At 36.2% G+C, this 12,776-nt stretch overlaps 1 protein-coding gene across 1 annotated transcript in view; it reads left to right on the top strand.

Annotated features, from left to right (window-relative positions):
* The window catches only part of FGD3 (FYVE, RhoGEF and PH domain containing 3), a 109,380-nt gene that overhangs the window by 9,939 nt on the left and 86,665 nt on the right, over nt 1–12,776 (top strand). Inside the window, exon 3 of the mRNA XM_044683462.1 lies at nt 11,007–11,096. Within this exon, the coding sequence (XP_044539397.1) occupies nt 11,007–11,096 (90 nt within the window). The remainder of the gene's footprint in view (nt 1–11,006; nt 11,097–12,776) is intronic.

The raw sequence follows: 12,776 nt of genomic DNA on the forward strand, positions 1-12,776 counted from the left end.
AGAGAGAGAGAGAGAGAGAGAGAGAGAGAGAGAGAGAGAGAGAGAGAGAGAGAGAGAGAGAGAGCGCTGCTTATACAGCACAGCCCATGTGTTTAACTTGAAAGGTAACAACATCTGTGGCACAAAAGTAATTCAAAGTGAGTATAAATGTTTATGATGCAAGGTGACATCACTTACATTGATAGTCCTACAAGTACTCAGTAACATCTGAGTTATCAGACTAGATGCATTGTGATGAAGGGAGAACAACAATATGAAGAGAGACTAAGGAGTCAGAAATGACAAAACTCAACAACTGATTGAATATGGGTGGTGAATGAGAGTGAATAGTTATGATGAAAATCTTGAACGTGGGTGACTAGAAGAATGTTGGTATACCTGACAAAAATAGGAAAGTTAGGAGGATGAGTGAGTTTTGAGGAAAGATGAGTTGTGTTTTCGATATGTTACATTTGAGATGTTTCTCAGACATCCAAATGAAGATGTTGAGCAGGAACTTAAAGATGAGACATTAGAATTATCTTTGTAGATTTAGGAGAAATCTGCCTAGAAATTATAGTTGAATTCATGGGAACTGATGATATCAAGAGAGTTTGGCTATGGAAGAGAAATAGATGGCTTAAGAAAAGACATGATCAGAAATAGCTGTTCTGTGGAGACTTGTGAAGAGAAAAGGGATTACCAAAGCCAAGACGAGACCAGATAATATAATATTGGAGTGAACAGCACAGTTGTGTGACTAATTTCCTCCAGTTGTATTCTGTAGCCCTTAGCAGGAGTTGAGAAGGTGGCTAATGTGAATAATTTAGCATTGGGGTTTGGAATGAGATGAGTATTGATAGCACAATAAATAAAAAAGGGAACTCCAACGGAAAGGACAGACAGTTTAAAGTAGAACTGGTTACTTGAAGGGTCAAATTTTTGAAGTGACATCATAGCAAAGATAGTGATATAGAAAAGAATCAAGAATGGAAGAAGTAGAGGTTATGGTGAAAGAAAGGAGGTTTAGGAAGGGAGAAGTATCTTTGTGTCCCAGCCCAAGAAATTGGGGGGTTTTCTGCACCTTTTTTTGCACTGCAGGAGAACCCAAATCCTAGACACCATCTATTCTGACTTTCCTCCTGCAATGTTCAGTATTCCATGACAGTTCCTCAGAATGCTTCTAAATAAATAAACTAAATAGGATTACAAAGAAAATTAATTATATTGAAATAGTTATTGAATTCTTAAAAATTCATAGACCTTTAGGTTAAGAAGCCTAGAATCCCAGAGAATAAAGGATAGATGATGGCCCCAGCAGTAGGCCATCAGTGGGAGTATTTTAAGGAGATTACAAAATTGAGCAATCTTAGTAACAATTGTTTTATGATGGAGTGTTTTGAAATTCTCAGTTCATAAAAAGTCATAAATGACCATATAGATTTTAGATTTTAAATATATGCTATCAAAAGATAATCTTTATGCTTATGGAAAGAAATTACTTTTCCAGCACTGTCAAGGCCTTTTAAAAATATGCTTCTTAATTTTCCTATTAAACTTTAAAATCAAGGATCTTAGATTTGGAAAGGATTGTAAAGATCTTCTTAATCAGTCTCCCATCCCAAACACAATCCCCTCCATGTTGTAGATTCATGTCAGAGTTGGAATAAATCTTAGGCATCATCTAGTCCAATTCTTTCATTTTACAGTGGTAGAAACTGATGTGATCGTCTCCTTTTTCTTGAACACTTCTAATTATGGGGCATTATTGAACGCAAAATTTACCACTTTGTGATTTCCACCCACTGGTCTAAGTTTTGCTTTTTGGAGCTATATAAATTGCAAGTATTCTCTCATCTACATGACAGTTTAGCTATTTGAAGAAAATAATGATATCTCCTTTCATCTTCTCTTCTCCACAATAAAGATCTCCTTACCACCTGCAATTCAGAGCCTTACCTGTCTTGATTATCCTTCACTACAAACAATCTAATTTGTAGTACCTTTCCTAACAGGTGGTCCCTAGCAGTGAAAACAGTTCTTGAATTAGAACAGAGGACAGTGGAGCTATTACTTTCTGTTTTCTGCACTTGATCTTAGCCAAAAGGCCAAGAAGCAATACTTTCTGTTTTCTGAATATTGTATTTCTATTTTTGTTATCCCAGATAGTCTTACCCTTTTTTAGAAGCTATTTTCACACCATTGTCTTATATTGAGCTTATGAACAATTAAGAGGTCATTTTCTTGTGAACTGTTGCAAAACCAGTTTACTCACATCCTGTGCATGTGCAATTGACTTATTTTAACCTTTCCATGGTTGCTATTTCAATTGAATCTTAACCTTTTTCATTGATAGAACTCTAGTAAGACTGCTTTGAATCTTGATTAATTTATTTGTCCTATTAATTCTTTCTTCCAGCTTTGGGTCATCTGGAATTTGACAAACTTATATCTTTGGTTCTTTTGTGTCTGGCTCTGGTAAAAGTGGTAAACAGAATAGAGTCAAGGAGAAGATCCATGAGAGCTTCCATTTTTTCCCATTTAACATTAATTAATAGAAGTTTAATATAATTGTTGAGCTGACTATTAATTCACCTTAACTGTGCCATCAGCTAGCTGCTCTGATATATCCAGAAGCATGTCAAATGACTTGCTGAAATCCAGATATTCTAGGTCTCCAACATTTCGCTGTTTTACCAGTCTGGCGATCCTATCAAAACAGGAAAGGTCAGTTTTACATGATTTATTCTTAGTGAGTCTGTATTGACTCTTAGTTATCACCTTGTTCTTGTGTAAATTATCATAAACATTTGCTTAGCAATTGTGTGAATTAAGTATCTAGGGGACCTCCAACTCAGTCCAATCCCGGAAAGACTGAATGTAAGAATCACAGTTATGTATCTGGGCTGCCAGCAGGATGCTTCTTAAGTCCCATCGGCCAATCAAAGGATCTGGGGGAGGAGTTTTGGGAAGTTGGCCATTCTCTTAGCTTTTGTCCCTCTCCCTGGTCTCATTTCACTCTCTCTCAAGCCATCCTTGCTGCTCTTATCTTGCTGGCATTCTCTAGCAAGAGGTGGTGTGGAGGGAACCCGCTGGGCTGGAATCCAGGACTATATTTTATTTTAAGTTAAAAAGGCTGGAAACTTTATTTCTCTCTCTCTTTTTTTTTACTATTAATATTTGTAAATTTAGTATAAAATCTCCTAGATAATTTTTATTTATAATATAATCTTTTCTAGAATGTTGCCACTTATGAACATTAAATTTCCTTGTCTCTTTTCTCTAGAATGCACAATCTTTTTTTAAAAAACAATGACATTTATTTGTCTGCAGTATTTCAGAACCTTCCTGTTATCTCTGATTTCTCAGAGATTACAACAATAATTCCAAGATCTCATTTGTAAGCTTCAGTCTTGTGCAATGTCATTTATCTGGTCTTGGAGATTTAGGTCCATGTAATCAGGTACTGTCTTGCACTTTCTTCATCTATCTCAGTTTTTGTTCTCTTTATATGACATATTCTACTCTTTGAGTTCAAAATCCTGGTTAAAGGAAACATAAAACTTCTTCCTTCTCATTTCCAACTTGGTTGTTATATTGAATGATATTGTCCTTGTTCTTTTTGCTTGAACAGTGTTAACCAGTTTTTGTTGTTAAAAACAACTTTTGTTGTTAGTAGTAATTTTTATAAGCCACAGCTCACTGTGTTTTAGGAGCCTTGGCAGTTTTATAGTTCTGGCCACGCTTGTATCTATGCATTTCAATTCAATTTGGCAAACATTTAATAAACAAGTACTATATACAGGACTGTATATTAAACACTGATGATATGGAGATGATAAAAGGTCCTTGAGGAATTTATAGCCTTGTGGGAAAGGATTGAAAAGGATATTGGAACAGCCTATGATTTAAAGTTCACTGCAGCCTGGATCTTACTTGTCTTTGTCTAGGAAGAGGAGAAGAAGGACAGGGGAAAAAACCCAACTGGACTTGGTACCTAAGAAGTCATCATTTGCCTTCGAGAGACCCCATTTCAGGAAAGTGATTGAATTGGAAGCTAGATTATGGGGTGTTAAGGAAGTTAGGGCAGCAGATATATACTACGTCTAAGGATTTGGTAGTAAAGGGAAAGAGTTAGGTATATATGGGGGCAGTAACTTGATGGAGTGACAAGGTTAAGATTAAAATTCTCTGGAGACTGTATCTTGATTTATAATTACTTATTAAATAATAAAATAATAAAAAGTGGGTCAGAGAAAGAAAAGGCACCAGCCACATGTGGCCAGCTATTCCCTTTTCAAGCCTCTTCCCCAATGCTGGCTGTGCCAGCACCTCAGGCACCTGGGGCTCCCCTAGCCAGCTCTCACCAACTTGTGCTTTCCCAGCTGCCTTGTTTCACCTTGATTCCAGCATAAAAGATGGCTTCCCTTCCCCAGACCTGGAACATATCTTTCATGAATCTCTTTTCTGAGTCGCTTTGATTCACTGGATTTGACCTCAGAGCAGGTAAGAGGCTAGTCCCCCAGATGCCATGAGTTGTGGGACAAGAGGCAAGTCTGGGTGCCAGGGAGCCATGGGACTTCTGGAGTCCTCCCAGAGTGCACATACATTCCCTCTTTATAGATACGCCTCAGGTCTTATTCTTAACTCTGTCAAAGGGTGGGGCTCAATTGCAACTCCAAAAGAACGGGGGTTCAGACAAGCAAATTCTCAAAGCGTCATCATGAGAAGTGAAATAAAAGATTATCAAAGGGATGTGTTAACTATAAAGAAAGTATGTATTGGAGAAGGTAGAATAGCAGATGGATAGCCTTCATGTTGTGTTAGTATACACATCTTACCAAGAGTTATGGAGGAAACCCTAGCACATGGAGTGGATCTTCCCCAGGACAGTTTATGGAAGGATAGACACTAGGGTGTGAGTTGTACCACTAAGCCAGGATCCACAGTGATGAGATCACAGTTTGTTGATTAAAGAAGCAGTAAGATTATTACTAGCAAAAAATTATTCACATTTTCTTGTAGTTTTAAGATTTACAAACATTTTGGATACCATAACCCATTTCATGTTCACAATAACCCTTCATTTAATAGATAGGAAGCCTTGTTCCTCTGGCTCTATATCTAGCATTAGACCTAAGCATGTTTTTAGGCTAAGTGGAAGTAGCAAGCTGAGGAAAAACTGAAGACATAATCACTGTTTTGAAAGGAATCCTAGAGGTTAACTAGTTCAAACTGTACCAATTATGAATTCCTTCTATATATCTTTTCTTTAATATAATATTTTATTTTTTCCCAATTACATTTTAAACATTCATTTTCCTAAATTTTAATTCCAAATTTTTTCCCTTTCTCCTTTCCTCCCCTCACTGAGATAGCAAGCAGTTTGATCTAGGTTATATGTGGGTGATCATGCAAAACATATCATCACATTAATCATGCTATGGAAAAAGACTCATAAAACAAATACAAAAAACAAAAATGAAAAAATAGAATTAAAAATAGTATGCTTTATCAGTTTTAGATTCCATCAGTTCTTTCTCTGGAGGTAGATAGCATTTTTCATCATGAATTCTTCAGAATTGTCTTGAATCATTGCATTGCTGAGAATAGCTAAGCTTTTTATAGTTGATCATTGTACAGTATTGCTGTTACTGTGTACAATGTTCTTCTGGATCTGCTCATATTATTTTGAATCAAATCATCTGGATATTTTCAGGTTTAAAGACATCCTGCTTATCATTTCTTATAGCATAATAGTATTCCATTACAACCATATGCCATGATTTGTTCATCCATTCCGCAAATGATGGACATATCTCCAGTTTCCAATTCTTTGCCATCATAATAAGAGCTGCTATAAATATTTTTGTACAAATACACCCCCTTTTAAAATCTTTTTGGTATACAGACCCAGTAGTGTTATTTCTGTATTAAAGAGTATGCAGTTTTATAGCCCTTAAATAAGCTTCCACCAACGCTAGTGTCCCAATTTTCCCATTTCTCCTCCAACATTTATCATTTTCTTTTTCTTTCATATTAACCAGTCTGATAGGTATGAGGTGGTACGTTAGAATTGTTTTAATTTGCATTTCTCTAATCATTAATGATTTAGAACATTTTTTAATATGACTATAGGTAGCTTTGATTTCTTCATCTGAAAACTGCTTGTTAGTTTCCTTCACCATATATCAATTGGAGAATGACTTGAATTTTTATAAATTTGACTCAGGTCTCTACGTATTTGATAAATGAGACCTTTAACAGATCATTTCCCCCCAGCTTTCTGTTTCGTAATTGCATTGGTTTTGTTCACACAAAACCTTTTAAATTTAATATAACCAAAATGAAATATTTTACATCTTCTAATGCTCTTCTCTCTCTCTCTTTTGTTTGGTCATAAATTCTTCCTTTATCCATAGCTCTGATAGGTAAACTATTCCATTCTTCCTTAATTTTTCATGGTATCATCCTTTATGTCTAAATCATATACCTTATATACTGCTTAGGCTGCATCTCATAAATTTTGATATATTGATTGTCTCATTGTTTCTTTCTTTTGGTCATGGTTTGCAGAAGTCCAATAATTCTTAAATTATCTATCCTGTTTCAGTTGTTTTTCCAAAGAGATATTTTACATTTTCTTCTATTTTCTCATCCTTTTGATTTTGTCTGATTGTTTCTTGATGTCTCATGGAGTCATTTATGTCCATTTGCCCAATTCTAATTTTTAGGTAATTATTTTCTTCGTTGGATTTTTGCACCTCTTTTCCCATTTGGCCAATTTTACTTTTTAAGGAATTCTCTTCAGTGTTTTTGTTTTGTTTTGTTTTGTTTTGTTTTTGCCTCTTTTGCCATTTGACCTATTCTGTTTTTTAAGATACCATTTCCTTGAGTATTTTTTTGTGCCTCCTTCACCAAGCTGATAACTCTTTCTTATATCACTTTCATTTCTTTTTCTCATTTTTCCTCTGCCCCACCTACTTGATTTTTAAAATCCTTTTTAAGCTTTTCCAGAGCCTGAAACCAATTCCCACTTTTCTCTGTTGTTTTGTTATAACTTCTTTGATCTCATTGTCATCTTTTGAGTTTGTGTCTTGCTCTTCCCTGTCTCCATAATAATGTTTTTACATTTTACTAGTCTTCCCCCTTTCCCTAGGACTGAAACCCAGAACCCTGTATGGGCCATGCAACAGAGTCCTGCACCCAGTGCCAGGAAAGGGTCACCTATAATTTCCTAATCAGTTTTTGAACTCCCTTGCCTTCTGTGGACTAAGAGCTCTGGAAGCTGCCTCCCACTGCTGATTCAGTCTCCCCCAAGGCCTGCTGTTGTCTTGCATCAGCTGGGGGCACTGAAGGCTACCTTGTATTGGGGCTTGGGACCTCACTACAGGCTTGTGCCCAGGTTTAGAATCTTGAGGCATGAATATGTGTGAGATACTTTGCTGTTAGCTTAAGCAGGATCTTGTGTTCTCACTACTGACTTGGGCCTGAGTTTAGAACTTCAAACAGTGGGTGGGGAGGAATGGAACCCCTTCCTGGTGGCTTGCATAGGGGCTCCTCACTAAGGTCTCATTGCAAGTTGTTCTCCCTTCTCACCCCAATGAAATAGGCCTTTCCTGCCAACCTTCCAGGTTATCGTCAGCAGGAAGACTGCCTTACCTGCTCCCTTTGTTGGTTCTGATACTCCAGTATTCATTTTGAAGTGTTATTTTAAAGTTGTTTGGAGGGAATTTTTCAGAAGATTAGGGCTTCCATACATTTATTCTGTCTTCTTGACTCTGCTTCTTTTATAATTCCCTTTCAAGAAGAAACATCCAAAATGTTTTTACTTGGTGTTGAAATATCTATAGCAATTATGCCTGATTACTTAGATCAACATTTCCCAAATTAATTGGCCTCTTTGGGGGATTAAAATATATTGTCAGAATCTATAAATCCCAGTTTGAGAAGATTAGACTATGTCTAGATCATAAAGGGAAGTTGGGAACATTTTGAAACTAAAAGAAAAATTTTGATGTTATTCAATCATTTTCAGACATTTCTAATTCATTGTGACCCCTTTTAGGGTTTTCTTGGCAAAAATACTGGAGTAGTTTGTCATTTCCTTCTCCAACTCATTTTATAGATAAGGAAACTGAGTCAAACAATGAGTTGCCTTGGGTCACATAGTTAGGATCTGAGACTGAATTTGAACTCATTTCTTTCTGACTCCAGGCCCAACACCCTGTCCACTCTGCCATCTAGCTGCCATTATTTTTATATCCCGTTAGTGCTAGTTTGATGTCAAGAAGAAATAAGACACTCAGATCATTACACAGTTCACAAAAGGACATTTACTTAGCTAGCCCTAGCATAGGTAGGATACACAGCAAAGATGCAGTAGCTCTTTTATTTGGCAGATGCAAGCTTTCCTCTCTATTGAATTCTTCTGTTCAGTAGGGCAGGGTGTGGTAACTTGAACAGTCTTCAGAAATCCAAGTTGGAGGGTCACCAAGTCCACATGGATGGAACTTCTGTTCTCCCCTTGACCAAGAAACCACATCAACACCACTAAAAGGCTGCCAGAAATCTGCATCATGGGAGACAGGGCTTGAGCCTTGCCTGACCTCTTAGTCAACCAAATCCCAGTTTTGTCACCTTTTGGGGAAAATCTAGTCCATAATTGTGGAAGGAGGCTGAAGGGAACCTTAGTGTTTTTGGTCTTATCATTCTCATTTTAGATATTAAGAAGACCTAGAGAGGTTTTTATGACTTGCCCAAGGTCACATAGACAGTAGCAGGGCTATAATATGAATCCATTTCTTATTACTCAGAGTCTATCATCCTTTGCATTGTAACATGCTAACCATTACATTTCATATACAGTTGAAGAAACTAAGGCTTATAGACAGTGAAAGATTTTACCAGGCACCCAGATAATAAGTCAGTGTTAGGACTTGAACCCAGGTCCTTTGCCTCCAAGTGCAATAAATATACTTTCTATAGTACTCAGCTGCCTTGCTAATCAAATTCTCTATTGTAGATTTCCATAAAGGCCAAAACCTTCTTCTTGATTTCAATCACAAAGGGTGACCTACCTTTCTGACTTTCCTTATTGGGATGAATGCCACCCAGTGGGAGCTCTCTGTTTCAAAATTTCTCTATATCATTACATATCCTTTCCTCATTTTATATTTCAGAGGAAAGAACATCCATATCAAATTAGAAAATGCATGTGAAGTACTTTATAAATGTTAGTTATTATTATTACTATCCCTCTTCCTTATCAAGGATAGCTTGATAACTGTGCCCTAAAGGGTCTGTGAAATATATGGTGTTCCCCTGATTAATGCAGACAGTAGCCCCCTCCATAATATAGTAGACAATTTTCATTAGTTGCTATGACCAAATACTTTATAATCTGGTGTCTCGTCCTCCAGTGATGACCTGTTTTAGGCTGCTCCTAAGAAAAGAGATAAAACTCGTCTCTAGCCCCATACTCAAAGCCTTTCCATCATGGGAAACACAGCTATACTCCTCTGGTATAGCCTTGAAGAACCTAGTTACCTCCAATAGTACAATGAAAATATATTAGAATTAAATTTTGGCAGTTGCCAGACTTCCCATATCCTGAAAACACCAGCTTTTGACCTCTTTTGTCTTTTTCTACATTATCTTGTTTCTGGCCTTCCCCTTATAGCCATACTTCTTAGTTTCTTCTTTTAAAATTTTTTCCAATTACATGTAAAAACAATTTTTAAAGTTTGTTTTTAAAAATTCAGTTCCAAATTTTCCTTCTACCTTCCTCTCTTCTCCCCATATTGAGAAGGTGAGTAATTTGATAAAGGACATATATGTACAGTTATGCATAACATATTTCCATGTTAGTTACATTGTAAAAGAAAACAGATCAAAACCAAACAAAAAACCCAACAACAAAGAAGAAAAATATAGAAATTTTTTAAAATTTCAATCTGTATTCAGACTCTATCAATTCCTTCTGTGGAGACAGATAGCTACTCCCAACAATCCAATGATCCAACAATCCAATTTGGAAGGACTTGTGATGAAAAATGCTAAGTTATTCACAGTTGATCATTGTACAATATTGCTATTGCTGTGTATGCTCTTCTGCTTACTTCACTTTACGTCAGTTCATATAAGTCTTCCCAGGTTTTTCTGAAAGCACCCTGGCTCATCATTTTTTAAGGCATAATAGCATTCCATAGCAATTATGTACCACAACTCATGTAGCCATTCCCCAATTGATGGGTATCTCCTCAGTTCCAATTTTTTGCCACCACAATGTTAAGTTAGATATTTATATAGGACAGGACATAGTGTATCAAATGGGAAAAAGTGATATGATACAAGGATAAAAAAGAAAAAGAAGATGGTGGACTTAAAGACTTTGGAAAAACTTCCTGGAACAGGTGGGACTTGAAAAATAATTAGGATTTAGATAAATATTAAGGTAGAGAAGGGAGGAGGAAGATTGTGAGCAAAAACTCTTAACAGTGTGAGTTTATACTTGCTTGTGAAGTATAGAGTGGCTGCTTTATTGATTTCAAGAAGAGTAATGAAAAAACAAAGTTTAAGGCACATTAATCTGGTAACAATATGTAAATAGACTGGAAAGAAAAGAGACTGTGCTGGACTTAAAGGATAAAAGACTAGCAAGCTAAAGGATTGCTGCAGAGAGGAAGTGCTATCAACATCCTCTACCCTTTACCTCCCACTTCACAGGAGTGGGGTCCTTGAGCCCAAACCTGTGCTTGTCCTACTCTAGTGACAGCTGTTACTGTATAACCAAGAATCTTAGGTCCTTATCAATGAGTGTCCACTTTTTTAGAACCATCTCATAATAAGGGAAATATTTTTTTCTGGTAATGTTGAAATTTATAGAATTTGTTATAATTGTATCAGTTAGGACTATTTATATAACCATTTGAGGTTTACAGAGCATTTACCTTCATTATCTCGTTTGACACTTGATCATTAATATTCTGGTTTTCTCAATAGAATCATTTGCCTCTTTTCCTCAGTGTACAGAGCCACAGAAGTTATTCAACATTGCAAATGAACTTCTCCACACTGAAGAAGCCTATGTCAAAAGATTGCACCTACTGGACCAGGTAGTATAAGTTTTGGTTAAAATGTATTTCTTTATTCTTTCTTAGAACTCAATAACTTTCCCTGAAACTGAACATTTTTTTAAAAAAGTGAACACGTTGTATTGTAGACCATCTTGGTTTTCAAGGGAAAGAATAATCAATTTGCAGCCACAGGACATGCATGGATTCACATTCCCTGGGTGCTGCTTCTTTAATGTTTACTTGACTGTTGGTAAGATATTTCTCTCTGGGCCCCAGTTTCCTCTTCTTGGGACCCTTCAAATTCTAGAACCCTATGACCTTTAAACTACTACTATGAAAACTTGGTCTGGTCTAGAAAGTCTCTCATTGAAGTAAAATATTCCACAACCTCTGAATGTGGAATATCGCATATACTATCAGACACTGCTGAACTGCTTTCCCTACCTCTTTTTTTAATCTTTGTGTAATGGGGAATTGATTAATATGGGCTTAGTCCTTAAATCATAGTTGAATTTAGGTGTCAGACAAGCAAAATTCTTAATAGAGATTAGAATGTACCTGGGAAGAGTTTAACAAAATAAATAAAAAATACAATATAGCAAAGATAATGTTAATTTGTAAAATGAATAATTTTGATTATAGTAAATTAAAAGGCTTTTGAACAAACAAAACTAATGTAACCAAGATTAGAAGGGAAGCACATGGGGAAAAACTTTTATAACAAATTTATCTGACAAAGGTTTAATTTCTCAAATTTAGAGAGAACTAAGTCAAATCTATAAGAATACAAGCCATTCCCCAATTGACAAATGGTCAAAGGATATGAACAAGCAATTTGCAGATGAAGAAATCACAGCCATCAGTAATCATATGAAAAAATCTTCTAAATCATTCTTGATTAGAGAAATGCAAATTAAAACAATGCTGAGGTACCACCTCGCGCCTATCAGATTGGCCAATAAGGCAGTAAAGGAAAATGGTAAATGTTGGAGGGGATATGGCAAAATTGGAACATTAATGTAGTGTTGGTGGAGTTGTAAACTGATCCAGCCATTCTGGTGGGCAGTTTGGAACTATGACCAAAGGGCTATAAAATTGTGCATGCCCTTTGATCAGTTTCTATATCCACGACTGGTTCTGTATCCCAAAGAGATAATTAAAAAGGGGAAAAGACCTACTTGTATTAAAATATTTATAGCAGCTCTTTTTGTAGTGGCAAAGAATTGGAAATTATAGGGATGTACATAATAGGGGAATGGCTAAACAAATTGTGGCACATGTTGGTGATGGAATACTATTGGGGTATAAGAAATGATAAGCAAGATGATTTCAGAAAAAGATGGAAAGATCTGCAGGAACTGATGCAGAAGGAAATAAGCACAACTGGGAGAACATTATACACAATAACAGCAATATTGTACGATGATTATCTGGGGAAACTTAGCTACTCTCAGCAATGCAAGATCTGGGACAATCTCGAAAGACTTATGATGGTAAATGTTATCCACTTCCAGAGAAAGACCTGTTGGAGTTGTCTTCCACATGATTTTATTTTGGGGTTTTGGTTATGTATGAATGTGCTCTTAAAGCAGTGATCAACATGGAAGTCTATTTTGCATAATAATAAAAATAAAATTAAAAAAATAAATGGAAGCACCAGAAGAAACTCACCAATGACAAAGGATGTCCAGTTTAGTAAAGGGATGTTCAGGGTGAGAG

The sequence above is a fragment of the Gracilinanus agilis genome, chromosome 1, assembly GCF_016433145.1.
Source record: "Gracilinanus agilis isolate LMUSP501 chromosome 1, AgileGrace, whole genome shotgun sequence".
Taxonomy (NCBI): Eukaryota; Metazoa; Chordata; class Mammalia; order Didelphimorphia; family Didelphidae; genus Gracilinanus; species Gracilinanus agilis.